At 45.1% G+C, this 24,589-nt stretch overlaps 2 protein-coding genes across 7 annotated transcripts in view; both read left to right on the forward strand.

Moving 5' to 3' along the window:
- TCF20 (transcription factor 20) overlaps positions 1–3,232 on the forward strand; it is a 115,561-nt gene extending 112,329 nt beyond the window's left edge. For all 6 annotated transcript variants that reach the window (XM_048934074.1, XM_048934077.1, XM_048934078.1 and 3 more), the window contains one exon: positions 1,928–3,232. Coding sequence is in view for 1 of the 6 variants with exons in the window: in XM_048934073.1 (XP_048790030.1) it covers positions 1,928–1,945 (18 nt within the window). In the remaining 5 variants the exon portion in view is untranslated. The remainder of the gene's footprint in view (positions 1–1,927) is intronic.
- Positions 3,233–4,169: 937 nt separating this feature from the next.
- LOC125688268 (cytochrome P450 2D17) lies at positions 4,170–24,349 on the forward strand. The gene is made up of 9 exons (XM_048934079.1): positions 4,170–16,445; positions 17,743–17,914; positions 18,621–18,773; positions 19,821–19,981; positions 20,110–20,283; positions 20,902–21,043; positions 21,667–21,854; positions 22,482–22,623; positions 23,015–24,349. The coding sequence occupies exons 1-9, from the start codon at positions 16,248–16,250 to the stop codon at positions 23,191–23,193; spliced, it is 1,509 nt and encodes a 502-aa protein (XP_048790036.1). The 5' UTR covers positions 4,170–16,247; the 3' UTR covers positions 23,194–24,349.
- The last annotated feature ends 240 nt before the right edge of the window (positions 24,350–24,589 follow it).

Below are 24,589 nucleotides of genomic sequence, written 5' to 3' on the forward strand. Positions count from 1 at the left end.
CTGAGAATGTCTTAGAGGTTCATTTATGCAGCCTGACCTTGTATCCCAAAGCAAAAACCATGCAAATCCAAAAGATACAGTTCTTAAAAAAAGATTTGCTGTATTACAACGGCAATTAACAAAGTTTAGAGGAGCACTCCTGGTAGAAGAGCAGCTGCCATTCCACTGACCTTGCTGTAGAGATAAAAGGGGCAGTCAGCTGTTAGATTATTGGGCTACTTTGTCTTGGTTCACTCCTAGGCCCAGCAAGTTAGGAAAAATCATGCGTATTGGATAACATCCAGGCAAGTCAGTGTATTCTGTCTCTGATTGTTGCTGCTTTCTCCCTGAGCCAGTTGCCTCTAGAACATTTGGATCACATCCAGATCTGGAGAGTGACTGTTGGAGAGGGTCTGGTGCTCTGGAACCTGTCCAGGAATGGGGAAGGGCTCTGTGTGGTGAGCCTGATTTCTCCCTGAGCCGGTGCCTAATGCTCTGGATTGATTCCAGGCATGGGCAAGCAGCCCTTGTATGGCAGCCAGAGACAGCACTGCGGCCTTGACACTCCTTCAGTGCAGACTCACAGTTGCACAGTAATGAACTCCACAAAGGTCAGCTGCCTGATCCTCCCTCCTTTCCTCCCGAGTTCCAACTCCATGGCTTGCCTGTCTGGTTTTCACATGCAATTGCTTGACCTTCTCCGCTGTATGAGGGGGTGTTATCAGCCAAGAGGTAGGCTTGCTGGGTTGTAATCTAATTGGTATACTGATAATCAGAAGGGCACTGATTTCTGCATCACATTTGAGCTCGTAGGTAATTGCCAGCTATACATAAACATGGATGTTACTTTACTCACAAGCACACCTCTAATGCTATTAGCTGCTTTTTGTATGTGTCACTTACACTGTCAGCTTTTTTTTTTTTTACCCAAAGCTCACTGACTGGTAAGGAGGGTTTTATACAAGCTACATCAAAGTGTTAACCTTTCTAAATAAATCAGCTGCCGCTGGGCCTCACTTGTGCTATGGGAGAAGGGAAGAAAGGAATTCATTATTTCAAGCTTTGCTTTTTCGACTGTGCACATTAAGAATGAGAACTGTGGCTCAGTGAAATTAAATTTTAATTTTATCTCAAGTTCCTCTTTTGAACTACATCTCTACCACCTCACTGAACTCCTGGAGTTCGTTCTCTCAGCTCAGAATTTCATGACAGGGAGAGTGAGTACACCAAGTGCTTGGACATTCCCATGCATGTCTTGAAAGACGACATGAGCATCATTTGTCCATGAACTTTTGCCTCCACAACTTTGCCATTAGAACAACTACTAACTAACTAAATGAATAAATATCACTTTACCTGCAGTTAGCTTAACTGTAGCTCTGCCTTTTGCTGATGAAATCCAGCTGTGTCAAGACCTAGATTCGTGTGGCTGATAATGTAGCATCAATACCAATTTCATTATCTGAGTCATTTTCACTGAATACTGTCTGGGTGGCAGTGTGGTGACCTGTATGAAAATATTTGGGTCCAAATCCTAAGGGATGGTGTGGTGTCCCAGAGCTGTCATTGTATTTGATCATGCTTGGCCACCTTGCAGTTTTCAGAGTCAGGAAGAGGACTGAACATGAGGTGAGCAAGCTCCTTTCCCACTGCTGGAAGTTTGAAAGAGCTGAATTGGGTGTGGGTAACTCTGCCCTTGTGGACTCCTCTCTAGCTGGGCTCTGTCATTTTGTGCTGGTTGTTTAACCGATGCTTGTTGGTACTTGGATTTGCTTTTATGAACTACTTACCATTGTACTTGTGCCCGATTTTAGTCCACAAACCCAGAGCTCTGGGTGCTGCTGCTGTGGTAGGCTGCTGAATATGTTCCCCAGAATGTGAGGAGAGCGTTGGCAGACCAAGGCAATGGAACCTTCCTGCATATTACTGGTTTCACTTTGTTTTTCAGGTTAGGCTGTTGAGATAAAAAGCGGTGGACATTCATGACTGAATGGAATCTCTCCCACTGTGCAGCCATGCCCCCTCTCGACGTGCCTGCCAATGCCAGCACTTCCTTCATCAATTCTTACATCACACTCGAGACCGATGACATCACAGAATTTGACCAAGGAGTCTGAACCAGCTGTTTCCATGGACACAATCTCCATAGTGACAGTGGGAAGGGGAGGGGGAAAAAGGAAACAGGTGGGGGGAACTAAAGAGGGAGGGATAAATATATATATATATAAAGATCTATTTTTTAGTCTTGAAAGACTTTGTTTTAAATGAAAGGTGCGCTATCCCTTTTGATGCTTTTGATTAAAATTAACGAAAACCCAGATAAATTTAAAAAGAACAAATTTGTAGCTGAAGTAAATACTGGATCCAAAATCAGGCAAGGCTTATGGAGCCTAACATTTGGCAGGAAAGAACAGTGGTACTGGGAGCAGTCTGGACTGGATTTGTCTCCCTTCCTCTTGCCTTCTTTCTTTCTCACAGCATCCAAGGAAGTCCAATTTTAAAAGGAAAACAAAATCACAGGATAACTTGTTTGTAGGGTATGGGAGGAAGGTTTGAATGGATGCAGGTGGTGGGGCGTCTTTCCTTTGTGTGTGTGGGATAGGGAGGTCATAGTTTTAAGAAACACTGTGTCGATAGTAGGAGCTTGATAAACATCTGAAGGCCCTTAGGTCACCTGGCTCACAAAGTAAGAGGAAACTGCCGTTTGCTTAGCTCATGCACACAAGTGTACACTTCCTACATGTGCTAACTGCCTGTTGGAGAAAGGAGCAGCTGCCCTCTGCAGCAACCCAGGCCGTAGGCAGGAGCTGCCTTTGGCACTGGGGGCAGCGGGGAGGTGTGCTTTACCTGCCAGACTGGGGAGCTGGGAAGGAAGTCTGAATGCTGGTGGAACCAATGTGTTTTCAGAGTGGTCAGAAAATCCACTTAGCCCTTTTTTTGTTTTATGTTTTGCTTTTCCAGAAGGAGGAAGAAGGAATGTCAGTGCAACAGGCTACGCTATGTGGTTATTTGTTGTGGGTTTCTTTGTAAATTATGTAACTGTAAACATTTGGGTTTAAGAAACATAAAACAAAAAAAAAAACAAAAAAAAAACCCACATTTTTTTTCTTATTAAGGCCTTAAGAAAGGGGTTAGTGCATCTTTCAGGGGTCACTCTGCCATGGGAATAAAATAGCTGTTTCACAAACAGTTTTATATAAAAAAAGCTTAAAAAAACACACAAAAAAAACTAATAAACTTCATTTTAACCTTATCTCCTTTTGTTTTGTGCGAACTTGATTTGTTTAAAAGGACAGAGACACTACTATCTGCTGCTTTTTTGTTTCTTTGCCTTCATCAGTTCTGCCTTCAGCGATGACCTTCTGAACCCAGCAAGAGGAAGACCGCAAAAGCTTTCTAAAATAAACACTTAAGAGTTTGTTTGATGCTCCAAGATAACAAGCCAATGACTGGATAAACTTTGTGTTTGCGTGGGATGGTATTTCACCGATTCACTGACTTCTTTCACTCATAGGATGGTGGCACATCCTAGTGATAACAGCGTGGTGTTTACTGGGAAGTCACCATAGATAGGGATCTAACCAGCATGATTTGGATAAAAAAAGTGGGGTTGATATTGTGGGGAGGGAAGAATTATTTTAAAAAGTTATGTACTGGATGCTTGCTCAGCTACTCGCGTTTTGGAGTATTCAGCACATAAGAAATAGTATCTATGATAGCTCATATTAAGATATCTATTTTAACTCTATTTTTAAAAGATCGATTTAAAGATTTGGGAGATCATTTGGCAGTTATTTATTTCTAGAAGTTGCTACTTCCGCTGATAAGAATTTGGAAAGCAAGGGCAGTCTTCTGCTCACTCCTTTCCCAGTAGCAGCTACTGACGTTAGTATGTCCTTCTACATTAAGAAATAGACCTGTTGTGATAAATGTCACTAATGTGTCCTGAACTGGTGCTGAAAATATTTAACTGCTGGTGTAGTCAGAAAAATCATTTTTAGCATAGTTAATGTGATTGAGTAAATGACTTCTTTTCAACTGAATAAAAAAATGTTTTTTTTCCTAGTGTCTGTTCTATTCTACCTGTTTTGAAAAACAAAACAAAATACATAAATGGAGTTATTTCATTGAGGAATCAGCCTTGTGGTGCTACACCAGCAGCAGGAGACTGTGGTAAAACTGGTGGAATTTATGCTTCTGGCTCTTCGGGGTGGTGTTACAGCCGAGGAAGGTTTGGGGTCGGTGGGAGCCGGGAGTCTCGGAGGGTTTTCCTATTGCTCCTCTTGGCAGTAGCTCCTTGTGCACCATGGATGAAGAGCAGCAGAAGTCATATACATCCAAAGAACAAACGGTACCACACTGGACTCCAATTGGGAAGTATTTTGAACCCATCTCATTAGCTTCCACATGGCCCTTTGTCAGTACTGCTGTCAGAAGTAAGGGCCGTGTTCCCCCCAACAGAGGCCCTACAAGTCGACCATCTGCACGGCAGTTGGAGCCTTTACAGGAAACAGAGCTGCAACGATTCTCTAAAACCAAGCTGGAAGGAATCTTAAAATAATGTTTAATGCCTTCTTGGGAGGACTTGGATACGATCCAGAGCAGTCATAAAATCCACTTGGAAATAAAAATCTCTTGGATCAGAAGCTATAAAGTGCCTAAGTGGATTCTGAAAGCCATGAACAAAATGTTTACGAGCTCTATTCTGCAAAAGCGATGAGAGCCTGATGCCATGGATATGTTGGAGTTGAAAGAAAGGGAGAAAGATTTGGAAATCTTGGCTAATTTAGAATTTGTGAAGCAGGAATGACCTGCAGCAGAACTGTAAAATGTGGAGATTGTATCAAGAAGAAAATCAGCAACCTGCAAGCAGCTTGGGAATTACCTGCTTGGATGAGGAAATGAACTAGTGGGAGTTTGGTGGGAGTTTGGATAAAGCAGCTCGTTTTCCAAATGTTTCTCCAAGTGATCTCTACAATGACAGAAACTAACACCAGCTTACTAGGAAATGTAGGTGATGGTTCGACAGCATTTCCAGAGTGAGTAGTTGTTTAAAAATGAACATTTTGACAGCTAACTGGAGTAAACCAACACTGCTGAACATGGTCAAAGGAAAGGATGTGGGATTTTCTGTCTTGGTTGGTTTTTTTTTCCCCCTAAAAGGATGTGCAACAGATGAAGTATGCAAAGGATGTCTATAAATATGAGCTGATGAGGGTTCAGCTGGAGGCCAGGGGGATAAAATTCCTGCAGGGATTGATGGTCGATGTAGGATACATACAACATGCATACTGTGAAACCAGGAGCTGCTGATTTATTCATCGTGGACTTTCATAGCAAATGACATCTACACTTGGAAATCCAAGGCACAGTCTAACGTGGAGTTTATAATGAGATATTGTGCACCACAGAAGGAAGGCTGCAGAAGGTGATGGTCATCTCTGCTCAGCAGAGTAAACGACATAGTGCAATGACTGGGGATTTTATCTGGGTTTGTGATGCTCTTGAACCTTTGGAATTGGAACACACTAGCTAACACCAAGCTCAAGAACAGCACTTTGAGTGGGACATGAGAGGGTGGGGAAGAGAACTGTGAAGGTAATGGGCAACTAAATGACAGCTCTGGTGTTACGACTGTTTAATACACTGTACAGTCTGTAATCATTGAATCATTAAGTCAGGAAAAGACCACCAAGACCATTTAGTCCAACCGTCAATCCACTGCTACCATGCCCCACTAGATGTACATAATAAAATGTACATACCTAATGTGCATAACTGTAGAGACAGCAGGGGGAAAGCATTCTGGGACAGTCTGGTTAATAACTCACCAGTAATTGCATATGGTATCCTGAGTGCAGTGGTTGTCTTGGGCACAGCGAAGTAGTTGCTTAGCGGGGCACAGGGGTGGTTTGTCTGATCTTCGTGACAGCTTACCAGACTGGACAGAAAAGCAAGCCTCCATCTAAAAGTATAGAAAGCTGAATGCAGATACCAGATCTTCAGATCTACAGGCTGGCTGCGTGGTTGAGGATAAATGGATCAATTATAATTGGTCTGAATTTTACTACTATTAACAATTAAAAGTTTTGTGAAAAAAGCAGGTGTACGGGTAATCCAGGTTTAGTTATAGGTCTAGAAAATACCAGGCTGTGGTTAATTCTTTGAGGTTCTGCTGACCTTCCTGTGAGAAGCTGAAAGTGTTGCAACCTGAGGTTGGGTTAGAATTCTCTATATTGTGGAACAAGGTGAAATTCTTATTGGTCTGCGGTAGTGAACTTGTAACAAACATCTTGGGTTTGGTTTTGTTTGAGAGCTGCTACAGCGTACTGCAAACAAGGTAATTCAGCCAGCTAAGCAGAAGACAGAAGTAACTCCTGGAATGTTGCAGGAGACCAGCAGCTCATAAGCACTTTCTGTGCCAGTTTGATACGCATCACTGAAGAATCGTTTCCATAGTGATGAGATTCTACTTGCAGTCTAAAGATCAGTGGAACAGTTGCAGGCAATGCAGTTGTACACAGATGTTTATTTATTTCTCTGCCTGTAGATTTGGTCAGATGCAAAAGTTTCACTTTGCTGTCCTACTGAAAATGTACCAGGTGGCTACTTGGTCTTCTTGTGGGATTTCATTTCTTAAGTGGAACCAATATGCCAGTTTGCACTTCCACCGAAAGGGGCCTGAACTGAAGGGAAGCACTGCTTGTCTGCTCACTTCTTTCATGAGGCCATGTTCAGAGCTGAGATTGCTTCCCTTTCTTCTTTCATCTGGAGAGGTTTCTTGTAGTTCATTGCTTAACTCAGTTTCACTGCTGTGGTTTCAAGATTTTGGCCTTCAGAAATGCTAATGCTGCTCCACAGCCATAGAGAAAATTATTAAGAAGAAAAAAGTACTCTTCAGCCCATAGCAAACCTCCTGTGATGGAAATCTTCCACTTTAGCTGGGGGATCAGGACTCAAACTGGTGACATGCTCATCTGCTTGACAAAACCCATACACACTTACTCCTGTACTGTACATGAATATATGCAGTTTATCTGCCAGTGCTGCATGCAGTCCATCACTGGCTTTTGGCTTGTAACTATACCTGCTAATAAGCAAACCTCGAGATCACAGGGCATGGGGATCTGTGCTCCTGGCTGTGAGACATACCGTGACAGTGGTTCCCTGAACTGTATTGAAATGACTTCAGTCTCACATCTTTCAGGGGGGAGCAGCAAAAATGTCCAAGATATCTGAGAGGGAGCTGGGAGTCATTATGCTAGAGAGAAGTACAGCGTATGTATATATACAGCGTATAGGTATGTGTGCACTACATAGCAAATCGATTCCCCTGGGCTGACACTAATTGATCAAAGAAGTGTCACCACACTGAGTGGTTTTATTAAAAAAGGATAAGCCCTTATGTACACTTTATAGCATTCATAGTAGGGAAACAGAATTGGACTTCCATCACCAGGAATATATTTCTGTCTCTAGAGTGGTGCCATCACTTGATTCTTACACACAAGAGGTTATTTTGAGGATGTTTTGGTGCATCCATTGGCATTGCCATGAATAGTTATTATATTAAGCTGACTCTGGGTCATGTGACTGTCCTTCCATTTGTAGTCAGCAAGAAGAAACATGGGAAAGCAGACTAAATCTGTTTTTCAAGTGTTGTATGAGGAAACTAGGAATTGCAAGTGGAAACGGGTCTAAAAATGAGTCAAGACTGTGTACAAGGAGAAAGAAACTACAGTTTAACATAACCCATCTTTGTGTAATGTCTTGGCTGCATGGAGCTGAGGTAAGGACGTGGCTGTATGAAAAGGGTGTTAGAGTCTGGCTGCTCAGAGGGCGCCTTGTTTTGCTAAAACTTCTGAGGAGAAACTGCCAAGTGTCCAGGTGATGAATGGCAAAACCATAACCAACCATTTGGAAAAGAATGCGGAGAGCTGCACTCAGCAGGAAAATAAGTACGGCTGATGGAGGCATGTCCAGTAAGCAGGGGCAGAGGGCAAACGGAATGAACCCATTTTGCATACTCTAACCTGTTTGCCAGGGCTGTACATGGTTCTCCTCCAGCTGTGCAATGTTCCTGGCTTCATTGGATAAGAAGACACACTGGGAGAGGAACCAGCTCCCGCAGTTGTGAGACTGCAGCTGCAGTCTTGAAAAGGGCACTGATGGCTGCTGTCACCACGGCCTACTGTTGCTGCTACACAACTCACTTTTACTGAAAGCAAGAGCAGCGTGTTGTCACGAGATCCAGAAAGACTTGAAAAAGGTGCCGCTACAGTAGATAAATAAGCATTCCTTATTACAAGTACGAAAGACCGGGTTAGAAACATCAAGTTGCTAAGCACTGGAGGGGCACGTGGAGGCCTGGGTTCCTGCAGGCTGCCTCTGGGGTTTGAAGGTCCATCTGTTAACTTTGAGAGAAGTGCTCACGTAGGCTCTGTGCCACTTCATTCTGTGCTGTTTGCTTTATTACACAACAGGCCCCAATAAACTCTTTAATGCGAGTCAGTCATTTCCCATCCAAACGGTAATTCCGAACAGAGGATGGATTTTGCTTTTCTTAAAAAGGCTCTGCTGGCTGGATTATCCATGTTTGTTTGTTCTTCTCAGAGCACAGATACGTTATCTTGCTCTTACGAAACCAGTTTATAGCAGCCCACAATCAGTGCAGAAAAGGAAGGCTGCTTCCACATCTGCTAAGGTCAAGGTCTGTGCTGAGCTGTGCAATGGGGCACTGAGGTAGGCACAGGAAAACCAAAAGAATGTGTGCCTCTGTGGAGCCACGGAATCCATGTGCTGTTCCGGTGAAAAGTGTTGGGTTTCCAGAGCTTCATGTAAGCCTATTAAAAGGGCTGATTGTGCTGGAGAGAGAGAATCTAAATACCAATTCTGGAGAAAGAGTGATTTGCCCCTTAATTCTTTTCAGCATTTATTGGAGTTGCTTGGGATCTGAGAGTAGCTGATCAAAACCAAGAGCAAACAAAAACTATTCCTAAGCTGTAGTCAAGTGCTTAATGAAATACCTGGGAGAGTTTTCTTTTATAGTCCTTCAGGATGCAAAGCAAAGGAACAGCTGGGCTGTTCTGAGCAGCGTCTTCATCTAGCAATTTGCAACAGCCCTCTGACCTTCCTCTTCACTAAGTGCGTCAAGGAAATACAGCTTCACTCTTTAAGAATACATGAACTCCTGACGTGTAAGCTTATACCTCCATCTGTAAATGTATCAGCTTAGGTGTTCAACAGCTGGGGAAAATTGAGTAATGTTTTTGCTCGCTGACCAGCCTGTGTGGATGGTAAGAGTCTATTTATATGGGTTAAAATGTAACTCAGAACGCACAGGAGACACGTGGACAACTTGACTGCTACCATTCGAGGTTTCCCACAAGGCACTGTGCCTCCACACGAGGAAACAGCCAGCGACCGTGCCAGAAAAAACTCTTCCTTGCAGTCAGAAGTCTCTACCTACAACTCACTCCATCCTGAGCACCAGGCCTTGAAATAAGCTTCGAGTAGCTTACAGCACAGGGCACCTTAAGAGGAGAGAAGCAACCAGCTCTCATATTTCCCTTTGTTTTCCTTGGTGCGCTGACTGTTGGGATTTGAGTTGCACCTCCGCCTTCATGGCTCATACTGCTTCATTTGTCAGAGAACACAGGTGTTCCTGGGAATTTGGAAAACCCCAGGAGGCTGTGACTCAAAAAGCTTTGAAGAGTTCCCAAAAGGTGTAAGCAGACTGAGTCATTATTATCCTTTCCACTGACAGTGGAGTCCTCCAGGGACTCCATTGCTGCATTTCCCAATCTTCCATTACTTACAGGTAACCTGTTCATTGCACGCCTGTGTTGCTTGGAGCCGTCTTATCCTATTGTTCAGAATTCACTTCTGAGGCACTCAGATGATGTATTCTGGAGCTGTAGCCCAAAGGGTTTGAGACACAGGAGCTCACGTTTCCCAGCTCTCCCTCCCACCCTTAAATTCCTGCACCTCCAAGCTCACCAGCACTCACCATCCCTGGATGACTGCTGGCTACACAAATGTGGTAATGCTTCAGCAACTTCAGTCATTGGGCTTTTGGCCTATCAGCTGTTCAGCTATTCTCAGTACTCAGTAGCATTCAGTCTGGAGTTCTGGAATTGTTCTGGAATTGTTCTTTCCCTCCCCCCTCCTCACCTCCCTCCCCACACTGAGGAAAATCTCCATTATCTCCTTTGCTTCACAAGACCAAGAGGTCCATGCAGCTTGTGACTGTTCTCTCATCCTGTTGCCATTCGATTTGGAGACACCCCACTCCCCCCACCCTTCTGTGTTGCAGCGCAGTGGTACAAACGGGGGAGGGTCACATTCCTCAGCTCCTCCTTTTGTATAAACTGTTACCGGGAGGGGTGAGTTAATTCCTCTCGGATAGCTTTTCCTATAGCACCTATTTCTCAAATAAAAGCTCTGTCATTGCCTTCGTTTGCTCTACACATGGCACGTCAGGGCAGTCAGATGGCACAGACTCTTGAAAATATTCAGCACGGTTTTAATCCTGAACTATGACACATCTTCACAGCCTGAGTGCCACCATCCAGTGCAGGCAGAGCTGTTCAAGCAGCAATGGGAGGTTACTCTGAACCCCAAACTGCACCTCATTCCCTCCTGCAGACAGGAGTCAGCACAGACCATGGCCTGCATAAAGCCTTCAGTGGAAAGTTATCAAAGCGGACTGCACAGAACCACAGGATGTCTGAGGTGGGCTGGGACCTCTGGGTCCATCTGCTCCAACCCCTGCCCCCACAGGGCCACCAAGAGCAGGGTGCCCACTGCCATGTCCAGTTTCTGAGCAACCCCCACTTTTTCCTGCTTTCCAGCAAACCCGATATTTGGTACTTTGGACTTTGGTATAAGTAATAACGAGTACAAAGCAATTAAGGACGTGCCTGAGGATATCCATTTTCCTGGATATGACCCAGTGTGCCTTATCTCTAAGCAATGCAGTGGAAAGCTCCTGGAAGGAGTTAGCAAACACCCAGCTGCGCTGGTACTTAATAGGTGCAAGGACTAGTATTTGTCATCTCTGGATGGAGCATGGTTTTCAAAATCTCCAAATTCTAGTGTTTCAAGTAAGCCAGCATCTCCTACAGTGCTATTATTGCCCAAACGTTTGTTTTACCTGCCCAAGTGCTCTGACCTGAGGCTGGAGATGCACAGATGCTGCTGCTGGATCTGCTGAGGTGTAAGTAACCAGCTCATCTGGAATGGAATTCCAACATGCAATTTGCTGAACAATTCCTGTTAAGAAATTCCATGCATTTTCATCATTTCTAATTCCCCTTTCACTCCACATGCTCCCACAGGTATTAATCCAACTGTGAGCATTGCTGAGCCAATGTTTCACACCCAAACAGTTATTCATGGCTTTCCTGTTGATAAATAAATATACATTCTGATTTCCAGTGCGTATTTGGATCTGTGAAGCATAAACATCATCACTGGAGGCATCAAACACAAACAACCTGTTTTTGCTGTGGTCGTAAAGCACAATAATCTTCCGTGTTTCCAATGCACTGATAAATACTCCTAAATGTTTGCCATTATTTTGCTGACATAAAAAACACAGATAAAAACATGAAAAAATCACTAATGAGCTTGACACCGTGTTATTCATGAAAATAACATAATAACAAATTCTGTTCTCTAATGCTGAGTACTTGGTGCCTTTGGAAATGACTACCATGGGTTATAGACCACCAAAATTGCATGCTTGTTTGTTTTAATTTGCAGTGTGTTCATAATCATTTCGGCAAAAAAAAAAAAGCAGGGAAAAATGCATGCTTCACATTCTCTGTTGAAATGCTACGTTATTTGTGGTGTGCTTGCAGAATCAAGATGGTTCTTCAGACCATCTTCTGCTTATTTAATGGGCCACTAGTGAAGGGCAGAGCTGAGGAGCTTGTGAACTGATGTCAGAGCAGCCCCTGGTGTGCAGCCTACAAGCACTGGGCACAGCTTCCTTGTCAGCTCAGCCTGCTCTGCAGATACCTGCACCTTTGCAGACAACAGTCTGAGCATGCAGTCTTCTCCTTTACGTTCTTCTTGTGTTTCTCCCTCAGTTGCTGTTTTTTTGCATCCAGTTATTCATTCTCACCCATGAATCTAATCGAAGTGACAGAGTAGGCAGTGTGATGTTTCCCACAACATCTTCAGAGTTGGAGTAATCGCATCCTTGAAGCCCGCAGGAAGGCTACATGAATGGGTCATCAGTTGTACCCTTCCTAAGGCTCAGAGATCTACAGCAATAAGTGGTCAGGAAGTAATGCTTCTGGCAGCTCATCTTTCTGGTGCAGCTCTGAAAGCTTTCCTGGGAACAAAGCACATTCAGAATCTGGATTCATAAACACCCAAACTGGGGGCCTAATACTGAGCAAGCTAGCATTCCCAATACCTGTTTGCCAACCTTCCTCTTTCCTCTGCAATCATGATGGTATCGGTCCTTGCGATCGTACTTTGCACCTAGATTTGCAGGTGCTTTATTACTGCAGGGCCAGTGGCCTCATTACATACATTTTACAAGAGCATAAGAAACTGACATGCCAGCCTGCTGCTTGCTTGCCTCCAAGTCACAGCTCAAGTCGATGCTGGAAACAAATCACAGTTCTTCCATCTTTTCAACTGCTAAACGCATATTTAATCACCTCATTATTTTCAAAGGTTCCCACTGATCTTATGCTTTAGGAAAGCAGGATGAGTTTTCCCATATGGATATGAATGCTTTGCTTACAAGAAAATTAATAACGGGATTTTAGCCAGTAACTCTGTCCAAAATTCCTGTGGATGCTCCTGCACAGCTGAGAAAAACCACACGGTACAAGCAGTAATCCAAAAATGAAAAGATGTGCAATATATTCACTGCTCTTGGGAATCTTAAAGATACCCAAATCAGCAGCTGGGACAGAACCAGTGAGGCTGCATGGGCTGTCTGATCCCTACTGGGCTCCTCAGCATTCTACAGCAAGAAGCTGCCCTTTGTGGCTGGGAGATGGGACCCAGGACATGCTCCTGTTTTGGTACCAAGCTCAGAGCCGCTGCTCCTTGAGAGAAAGGGATGGGATGGGATGGGATGGGATGGGATGGGATGGGATGGGATGGGATGGGATGGGATGGGATGGGATGGGATGGGCAGCAGAAGCAGAGCACCACCAGGACTTGCTTTGGTTACAGGTGAGCTGCTGGGATGGGTACAGGGAAAAGGAATTTAAAGAACAGCCTCAAGAACAGATTTTGGTCCAATGTGGGAAGGCTGGCAGTAAGTCACTGTGAAAAACTTGGCTATTTCAGGTTACTGTTCTTGGCTATGCTTCAGGTTATTATTCTTGGATATTAAGCATGTGATTGCACTGTATAATTGCACAAGCTGGAGTTTTCATCAACAGGGCTATCATACCCTGACAAATCTGTGCCAAAACTGTGATCCAGCCAGGAGCTGGGCATGGGGCGTGCGGCTGTTAAGGGCAGAGGGGGCCTCTCACCCTGCTGCTAGGCTTTTCTTGTTAGGTCCCAACACTTAGATGGTCATTTTGAATTACATCCCATTTTGTCCTATGGTTATGTCTCAGGGGGATGCTCTGAGTACTAAAGATTGCTGGCTCCATGCAGACACTGCTGACATCTGTGGAAAAGCCCAACAAAAGCAGAGTGTGAGCAGCGGGCAGAAAACTAGGTTTTGAATCCACTGAGTCAAAGCTCTTTCTCCTAAGACCTCTCTGTAGAGCTGTTCAAAATATGGTGGGTACTTAGAAGTCAACAAATGCTCAAACTTCTCTGCAAACAAACCTTTGTCCCATCATCCAGATAATTAATAAATATGTTAAACATGTGTGGATATCTAAGGGATGTCATTAGTGATCAGCCAGCAGCTGAACTCTGTGCTGCTGATTCCAGCTCTTTGAAATCCACAGACTAAATGCTCTTCCACCCACCTTATCATCCACCTTGTCAGTCTTTATCACACTGGTTTAGCTACAAGGGTACTGCAGGAAATGGTATCAAAGGCTTTGCCGAAGTCACACTTGTCCAACCCACAGCCAGTGAGCTACATGCAGCCCAGCATCATCCCAAGTGTAGCCCTCTCCTTCCCTGACACTTAAATGTGGTGGCTCTTCTTTGTCCTGTGGCCCTGGGCACACGCCCATAGCTCAGCAACACCAAAACTATCAGTGTGCTACAAATGCTGTGCCAATTGAAAGACACCAAGATGAGACCAAGCTGAGTGGTACAGCTGACATGATGGAAGGAAGGGATGCCATTCAGAGGGACCTCAACAGACTTGAAAGGTGGACCCGGGTGAACTTAACGAAATTCAACACAACAAAGTGCAAGACTTTGCACTTGGGCTGGAGGAATCCCAGGCATTTATACAGACTGGAAGGAGCAGTCCTTGAGAGCAGTCCTGCAGAGAAGGACCTGGGGGTCCTGATGGATGAAAAACTTAACATGAGCCCGTAGTGTGTTCTTGCAGCTCAGAAAGCAAATGGTATCCTGGGCTCCATCAGAAGAGGGGTGGCCAGCAGTGACAGGGAGGTGACTGTGCCTCTCTACTCTGCTCTTGTGAGGCCCCAGCTGGAGTACTGTGTCCAGATCTTACAAAAAGAACACAGAGCTGTTGGAGAGGGTCCAGAGGAGGGCCACAAAGATGATCAAGAAGACAGGCTGAGGGAGCTGGGCTTGTTCAGCCTGGAGAAAAGAAGGCTGTGGGGTGACCTCATTGCAGCCTTCCAGCATATAAAGGGAGCCTACAAACAGAAGGGGAGTAAACTCTTTGAAAGGGTATATAACAGCAGGACAAGGGGAAATGGTCTTAAGTTGAAGGAGGGAAAATTTAGGTTGGATGTCAGGGAAAGTTCTTTACTATGAGACTGGTGAGGTGCTGGAACAGGCTGCCCAGAGAGGCTGTGGATGCCCCGTCCCTGGAGGTGTTCAAGGCCAGGTTGGATGGGGCCCTGGGCAGCCTGGTCTAGTATGAAATGGGGAGGTTGGTGGCCCTGCATGTGGCAGGGGGTTGGAGATTCATCATCCTTGAGGTCCCTTCCAATCCGAGCCATTCTGTGATTCCGTGAAAGCAGGACACAGGGAGGGCTGTGCTGTGCAGAGCTGACTCAAGTGATGCCAAATAATTGCATGCACCTTGACCCAGGTGCAAGATCTTGCACTTAGCTTTGTTGACCCTCACGAGTGTCTCCTGATGCCACTACTCCAGGCTGTCTAGGTCTCTCTGGATGGCATCCTGTTCTTTGGGCATGTCAACCATAACCCACAGCTTGGAGCTGCAAGATTGGAAAAAAAAAAAAAGTCAATTTACACTTGCAAGATCATTTTCAGTTGATATAAATACATTCCAACTCTAAGGATTCTATGACTTTATGACATGCACCCTTTCAAATGTGAGTTGTAATCAGACATTCAACTCTAAATCTGATCATGTCTTCTTACCAGACTTTCATAATCCCTATCTTAGCAGAGAAAATATCCCTCACTTCACAATCACACTGTATTCATGTCATCACTTTTTGACAGTACACACACTTTGAACAATTATTGTTGAGGATAAAGTGCAGGAAGAGCAAAATTACATCAAAAATCTCTGATGAACACACTGAGACCTCACTAAGCGATTGAACAAAGATTGTTATTCCCAGAAATATAAGTGATTTTTGAAGTCTCAGGCCACCGTATTAAGATTACTTCTGTGAAGTAAGTGCTTTCTGTAAGGAAAGGCATCACCTAACCAAAGCTTTCAAAACTTCCACTGGAATAAATTCTCAGCCCTGCAAGCAGAAATCTGAACAGCCTGTGCTTAGGCTGTGCATCTCCCCTGACTTGTTTGTACAAACAATAAGACAACAGATTAAACTCTTTCAAAACCTGTGTATGCAGCAGGACTGGATTGCCCTGTGCACTTCAATCCTACCTTGGCTGTGGAACAGGACAGGCAAATACCTGTACATCACCCAGCCTTATCCCGTGGCCAGCACTACTGCCTGTGCTCCGTGGTGGCAGGGACAAGGAGGCCTCTGAGCTCCAGATTTGGCAAAGAGTTGGAGGAGGAAAGGAACAGCCCTCGTCGCCACTCCCCCAACACTGAGCTGATCAGAGGAGGAGCTCTGGGTCCAGGCCAAATTCCATGTTTAAAAGTCAGCAACAACAGGGAGAGGGGGGACAGGAGGCAGAAGAGAAGGACAGAAACAGTGCTGGGTCAAAACAGGAAGACTGAGTAGACAGACTACAGAATGACACTGCTCCTGTGGCTGTCATCTTGGAGCAACATCTCTGTACTGGGAGTTTTTCTGGCCGCCTTTACTGTGCTCCTTGATTTCATGAAGCGCAGAAAGAAGTGGAGCCGTTACCCCCCAGGCCCAGTGTCGCTGCCGTTTGTTGGGACCATGCCATATGTGAACTACAACAACCCCATTCTCTCCTTCCAGAAGGTGAGTAGCGGACCAGCAAACACGCACAGCACCCTGCGGGTTGGGGAAGTGTGGCCAAAATCAGTAGTGCCAAAAATGACTGTAGCACTGCTATTCAAAGTCAGGCATTATCTCTTCTCAAAGGGAAAGCACAGCACGGCTTACAGCAGAAATGCCACGGGCTTTTACTTCAGCGTGCAAAATCTAAAGGCTCCTTCTCTAAGACAAAACTGTTCAGCTGTCTGTCCAAAAGATTACCATTTTCAAATCATATCAAATCAGGGTCATTCTCACTTCACTGACTACTAGTTACCTGACCACTAATTGCTTTTAATGACATATTTCAAGAGCCATTAAAGTACTAATCCCCTTTCAAATCCCACTGCGATAATAATTAAAAAAAGAAAAGAAAAAAAAAAAAGAAGAGGGATGAAGAGAAGGGAAAAGGGGCAGGGGGGAAGGGGTAGACATAGGAGGAAGATGGGGGAGAGAGAGGAGGAAACTGGATAATAGGGGGAGGGGGAAAAACGGTAGGGAAGAGGAAAAGGACAAGGGAGGGGAGTGGAGGGAAGGGTAGCAGAGGGGAGGGGAGAAATTGTAAGGAGAAAAGGAAGACTAGGCAAGACAAGAAAAAGTAAAGACAGTGGAAGAAAAGGACAGAAAGAGAGAGAGAGAGGGAGGGAAAGAAGAAAATGGACAAAGGAAGGAAGGAAATTAGAGACAAAACACAACAAAGACAAAGAATACACAGCTGATAAACTCTATCTATGCAATCACCATTCTGTCAGCATCATGTCCTTTTCAGATCAGCAGAGATGATGGATGTGTGCCAGTTACCCGTGTTTCTAGGAGAGTACATTCCCCCTGGGAAGGAAGCTGACCTGGAACTCCAGTGTGGAGCTACCATTTCCAAGCACACTTCTGGGAATTGGGCTTTGGGTGGAAAAAGAAATTACATTACATATCATCAGTATTTCTGTCTAGCAAAAATTAAAGCTACCTAAAATTGCTTAGGTTTTTTCGTGATGTCACCAAAATATCCACGCAGTGCTCTGGACAAGTTCCTCCAGAATAGCTGCACCTTGCTAGCTGCAGTGCATCGCACCCTGCTGCAGATAGTGGATGACACTGTTCTGAGCTGCTGCACTGCAGAGACAACCAACAGTCAGAGGTCAGCTGGAAGGTCTCCTAATAAAACAGTACAAACCACTGAACGGTCAGGCCTTAAGGAAAGATACAGGGATATGTTTTCACATTACTTTCCCACACTATTGTATGTCTGATCATTTTCAGGGCCATGATTTTTTTATCTTCACAGCTTCACAAGAAGTTTGGGAACATCTTCAGTCTCCAGAACTGCTGGACCAACATAGTAGTGCTGAATGGGTACAAAACTGTGAAGGAAGCCCTGGTCAACAAATCGGAGGACTTTGCTGACCGGCCATACTTCCCAGTATATGAACATCTGGGCTATGGACATAAATCTGAAGGCAAGTCCTTTGCTAACAGACATTTCCTGCAGGCACCAGCACAGGGAGGACTGGCTGGATAATGAGTAGACAGAAGATTTTCCCAGTGTAAAACCACCTTCACATCTCCCTCTAGCCAATATCCTTGTACGTCTGCCACTCTTCTGTGGTCACAGAATCAGGTGATGTACCAGCTCTAGTTAGGGCTGTAGTACAGCTCCAGGCACTGGCACATGCCTCTTCAGCAGTGTGAGGATACGATCAGTGGTACAACTTGCTTGCCAGGGTGAGAGCGGTCAGTTCCCTCTGCCCAGTGCCCATTGCCACCCTATGAGCATGTGTTCTTGTCATGACAAAAAGATGGCAACTTTCTTCCAAGAGGACAGAAGAAAGCATCCCTCCGCATCAGATCCTCTGCACAAAATGCCACCTAGTTCACGCAAGCTGAGGACACAGTGCTGAATAATCTGGAGGAATGTTTCCTTCCGATGCTCTCCTATTGAATTACCCTATTACCACCTTTGCTAGACATGTGTCTGCATTAGAAGGCGCAGTACTAAGTTCTTAGAACTGCTGTATGAACAAACCATACACAGTCTTACCTCTTTTTTCTTCCCCTTTTTTCCCCCAGTGTTAACCTCCAAACTCACATTTGTTCATTTCTAGCAAAACCTGCACATTGTACAGCTCAGAGCTCCTGATGTTTCTTGATCATTTTTACTTCCAGGGGTTGTTTTGGCACGGTATGGACATGTCTGGAAGGAGCTAAGGAAATTCACGCTCACTACCCTGAGGAACTTTGGGATGGGAAAGAAGTCCTTGGAGGAGCGAGTGACTGAGGAAGCAGGATTTCTGTGCTCTGCAGTCAATTCTGAAGGAGGTTTGTTACATGCAGCAGGATGGAGAAAATGTTCTGATAAAAATACCCAAACAACCAAACAGAAAAAGGCAATTAGTGATACAGCTTCTCCTGTTTGCATGCCATGTTTCAAGTCCATCAGAATAATGGTTACTGAACCTGCTGTGCTGCAAAGCCACTTCTACATTACTCATTGGAGCTACTGTAAGGCTAATCAATTTCGAACAGGAAATAAATAAAAATAAGCAGAGGTAAAATACAATACTTTCAGAGCTGGGTGGCTATTACCCATGAAAAGTTAGGTGTAACGGGGTGGAACATGGCGGATGCATTGGTGGAGGTGGTTGTCTTCCTGTACTCTGTCCTTGTGTGGCCCCATCTGGAGTACTGCATCCAGGGCTGGGGCACCCAGCACAAGAAAGACATGGAGATGTTGGAGTGGGACCAGAGGAAACCATGGGGATGCTCAGAGGGCTGGAGCTCCTTTCTTACAAAGACAGGCTGAGGGAGCATGGTTTGTTCAGCCCACAGAGGAGAAGGCTGCAGGGAAACCTCAGTGCAGCATTCCAGTACTTGAGGGGAACTAACAATCAGGGAGGAGATTTAACATGATTTGATAGTGATACGACTAGGGGGAGCGGTTTGAAACTGAAAGAGAGGAGAGGAAGAAATTCTTTACTCAGAGAGTAGGGAAGCATTGAAACAGGCTGCCAGGAGAAGCAGCCTGTGATTTCATGATACCAGTATTATCACATATTGCAAAATGAATCCGACAGCTTTCACACAGCATCAACTATAATTAGACTCATGAGGTGCTATCTGTCATGTGACAGAACAATCCTGTAATTTGGCTCTTCTTGAGGACCTGTCTTCTATAAACAATGACCAGCTGAACCATAGTAGAAGATCTTACATTCCTACTATGATGTATTTGTACTTTGAGCACTTTTGGGGCATTTTCTCATGAAAGCAGCAAAGAGGTATGTGTGTATTCTTGTTGTTGGAGTACTGCTGCAGTACCACAGCATGATGTTGCTTAGCCCCTTTGATATCCATTTCCATTTTCAGGTCGTCCTTTTGATCTGCATCTTCTTGTAAATAATGCAGTCAGCAACGTGATCTGCACCATCACCTATGGAGAGCGTTTTGAGTACGGTGATGAGACATTCAAGAAGCTGTTAACTTTGTTTGAAAATTCCCTCAATGAAGAAGTAGGACTCCTGGCAGAGGTAACACGGAAGCATATTATGTTCTGTAAGACACTGACCTCAGTCACTTAAGAGCACTGTGTTTCCATTATATTAATTTTTAGATGGCATAAAACCTTGTCTCTTTCTGTATGGTCCTGGCCTGCCAGCTTCTTCATGTGGCGCCCATACTGTTGCGCATCCCTGGACTGCCACAGAAGATCTTTCGAAGCCAAAAGGAATACATAGACTTCACAGAAGTGCTCATAGAGAAGCACAGGGAGACCTGGAACCCTGCTTACACCCGAGACTTCACTGATGCATTTTTAAAGGAAATGGCAAAGGTACAGAGAGATCAACAGAACCTCACAGACCTGAGGCAATTCCTCTTGTTCTTTAAACTTGTCGATAGAAGTTGGCTTCACTTATACAGTTCTATAAAGACTGTTACAAATTTCCTACCTCGTCATTCCACGTCATTCTTGTTCAACTCTCCATGCTGTGCCCTCCTTGATTATCCTCAAAGATCATATAATCTGCTGTTTCTGTCCCCAACTACCACACTCTTTCTCCACTCAGTGTCTGGCAGCTATCTTTTCAGCCTGCATTGCTTTGCAGGCATATAAGGGGGTGGATCTGAGCCTGATCCAATTCCTTCTTGTCACTTTTCTCTGCTGCTCACAGTAAGTGTCAGTGTTCTGCTGAGTTGAGAGCACAAGGCATTCACTATAAAGGTATAGCTTTCACCTCTCAGGATACAGGAATACAGTGGTATTGGCATGATTTAAGCACATCAGTCATACACAGACCACCGCTTGTGTTGTGCTCTACTCTGCCAATGAATTCCTGGTCAGCAAAAATGGATCCTGGTCAGCAAAAATGTTTCTCAGTACTTCTCTGAAAGAAAGTCTTCTCACTCAAAGTGTCTTTGCTCCTGTCACACTCTCGTTTTCACTCTGCAGGGTAATGAGGCTGAAGAGAATGGTTTCAATAAACGCAACCTTAGCATGGTGACATCAGACTTGCTTGCAGCAGGTTCTCAAACCACCTCTACAACCCTCCGATGGGCGTTCCTGTTCATGCTTTTGTACCCAGAAATACAGAGTAAGTGAGACGACAAGTAGAGGTGTAGTATGTTTCTTTGAACACTCATTTCACTGCAGGGACAGTGCACATCTCAGCATATTTTGGGCTTTTTGCAATAAGGAACAGCTTTGGGAATTGTTCTTCTGGGAGAAACCAGGAGAAACACCTCCCCAAACACAGCATCCCCAGACACAGCTGTTGTAGCACAGCTTAGGGAGACCGGTAGGGAACATGCTGAAAAGACTGGAGTTGGAAGGCCATGTTCAGGTTCCCTCTCACTGAAGGTTCCTGGGGGTCTTTCAGTGACCATGGTACCCTCCTTCCTGTATTTGGAATAGACACTAAGCTGTTTTAATTCTCAAATGCTGCATTCCACAAGTACTCTTTCAGTCACACTGAGGAGGGGAATGGTAAGAATATCAAATGAGAATTTCATGGAAGGCACTGTGCACAATTAATAGCTGTAGAGATCTTTCTGAGCAACTGAGAAAGTGTATTCCCATTAGTTTCTGCTCCTTTCTGTAACTGTCTTGCTCTCACCCAGTGCCTGCTCAGCTCATGCTGCCAGATTTCCTATATCTTGTACCAGACCCTTCTGATTACTTAAGGAAGCTCTAATTCCTAAGCTGTGCTGCTTTTAGGTAAAGTTCACAAAGAGATTGATAAGGTGATTGGAAGAAACCGACCGCCCACCATGGCAGACCAAGCAAACATGCCCTACACCAATGCCGTCATCCATGAAGTACAACGCTGTGGGGACATTATTCCTATGGGGCTACCTCACATGACATACCGGGACACCGAGCTTCAAGGTTTCTTCATTCCCAAGGTGTGTGTGCCCAGAAAGCCAAGGCAGCATCATTGCTCCAGGGAGAGGCCAGGCCTGCAGTGACCCAACACAGCTCTGCAGCTTTGTCCCTCCTGCCCCAAAGCACAGTCATGGAGAACACTGACTTAGGAAATTTGAAATACTAAGATCACACACATGGTTGCACTTGTGCTCTGGTTTACACTGCTTATGCGGGAACCAACTGCAGAGGCATTTCAGGAGCCCCCTCTCCTGGCAGTGCTGGCTGTTAAGGCACGCCTGAGATGTTTTTTAAGCCACACAATGACTCCCCGATGTTTACAACATAAGCTTTGAGGTTTTCCATCTCCCATGCAAAGGTTGGGCTTTGAAGTCTGTTAGCTTTTCCTTTTCAGCTATAAAACGAGTCCTTGGGTTCTGAGAAGCAGAGGCTGTTTGCAGGCAACACATGTTACTGGAAGTGTGCAAATGTTGCACCTCTGTTTTCAGTAAGATCAAGAAGAAGAGCTTGGTGCCTTATTCTGAAGCACCTAACAGTGACTGCATTAGGTGGGAGAGACAGACTAAAGAGGGACCAGCACTGATCTATCATGCCAAGATAATTCTGCGGTTCTCATGTAAGTTGCTTCCTCTTGTGAACGAGTGCAGGGGACGACAATCATCACCAACTTGACTTCCGTGCTGAAGGATGAGACAGTCTGGAAGAAGCCAAATGAGTTTTATCCCGAACACTTCCTGAATGAGAATGGGGAATTTGTGAGACCAGAGGCCTTCTTGCCCTTCTCTGCAGGTAAATCCAAGGGGAGGGTCTAGCTGCAAGTCTGGTGCACGGCAGGAGCGGTGGTGATGTGCCTCCTGGGAAGTGGAAGTCCAGGGTTGTCCTTTTCCTCATCTTTGCAATTGAGCAGGTGGTAAGACCTGCAGGGACCCTTTCAACCTCAACTGTTCTGTGACTTTGTGCCTGACAGACATGATGCACCAGCTAACTAAATAGCTGTGAGTGCCTCAGCCTTTTTCACACGGTCAACAACCAGTCCCACTTTCTTCCTTCTCTCCATTCAGTGCAAGGAGGCTTCTGAATCGTGTTTTGCTCCATCCTTTGTCTACACACAAAGGGTGCTCATCCCACAGCGATTTCACTGTGATTCAATATTCTCTCCCACGGAAATTCCTTCTTGCAGGTCGACGTGCCTGTCTGGGGGAACAACTGGCCAGGATGGAGCTCTTCATCTTCTTCACCACTCTTATGCAGAAGTTCACCTTTGTGATTCCTGAAGATCAGCCCAGGCCACGGGAGGACAGTCACTTTGCTTTTCTAAACAGCCCACACCCATACCAATTGCAAGCTGTGCCAAGATAAGTGTGTACCGCTTCACTCAGAAACCACCACTAACACTGTCAGAAATGTTGCAGGGCTGTGCCAGGATCTAGTTATCCCAAGTCTGTGCAGATGTCCCCAGCTGTGTAAAGTAAGGATGTGGCCCTTAGCTGAGCTTAATTTCAATTTCAGTCCTGAATTCCTGCGTATTGAAACACAAAGAGTACCCAGGGTAAGAGATATTGTGTTGGTTCTAAGAGCAAAAAAAGTTTGGAAAATACTGTAAACTGCTGCTGGACACCTCCCTTCCCCACTGGCCACTCTGCCTCTAGTGCTCTGCCTCTGCGTGCCATACAGGTGCCCAGGAGGACTCTGGCTTGATTCCTGCAAAAACAAGGCCCGCAATGTCAAGTGATCTGGCATGTGCTGTTGGTGGGCAGGGTGAGAGCTTCAGCACTTACAAAGTCACATTCCCCTGCAGGACTACACATGGCTTCAGACTAGTGCTCCTGATCGTGCAGTAAACATAGACTCCATGCACTACTTCATATATACTGTGTACTGCAGTAAATTGCATACATACTGCATTACCTTCATTTACAACCCTAAAGAAAGCAAAATGCCTGCCAACTAGGACTCCAGCAGGAAGAAGTACCAAGGAGTACCTAAATTATCAATATGACCTTTCAGCTCCAGAAGCAGGTAGTTTCTAAAAGACAAAAATTCCCACAAATGGATTTCAAGATGATTTCTGGTGCCTCCATTACTATCTCCTATCCAGTTAGCTCGCCAAAACAGCTTTTTCATCATTACTCAAAGTCAGGGAAGGTTTCAAACTCATAGAGTTATATCGCTTGAATGAGCAAGCTGCAGGTGTCACAGGCGGTTTGCTTTTTCTTCCTGCAACATTGCTGACCAGTTGTTTTGCAACATGTTAATCTTGTTCGTGTTGGCAGAAACTTTTGCACGAATGCATAATTGCAACATAAAAGCCTCTGAAACGGTGCACGCATGCTTACATTTCTCTTTCTCATACTAATTTTGGGACCTACGAAATCCCCATTACGTATGTGATTACCTACACTACTGTTAAGATTTCAGCTTCAGCGGAACTGCACACTGATGGTTTTCACCTACAAGACAATCTGACAAAATAAATGATCTGGAAGGGCTGTCCTGCCTTGTCTGACCGTCCTGCCCTGTACCCACCTCGCGTACTCACATGCCATTCCTCTCCTGTCTCCAGCACCCGCAGTTCCTTCCAGTCCTTTCAGTGCTACCTTTCAGGTCCCTTCAGCACCACTGAACTGAAGGTGGCCGTTTCCATAAAGCAGCCAGCGCGCAGCCATGCTTTGGAGGAGTGTTCAGAGACCTGAACTGAAGGGCGCCAGCAGCCTCGTGTCTGCACACAGGTATATAATGGGCCGTTCGAACGACG

This window comes from Lagopus muta, chromosome 1 (assembly GCF_023343835.1).
Source record: "Lagopus muta isolate bLagMut1 chromosome 1, bLagMut1 primary, whole genome shotgun sequence".
NCBI classification, from domain to species: Eukaryota; Metazoa; Chordata; class Aves; order Galliformes; family Phasianidae; genus Lagopus; species Lagopus muta.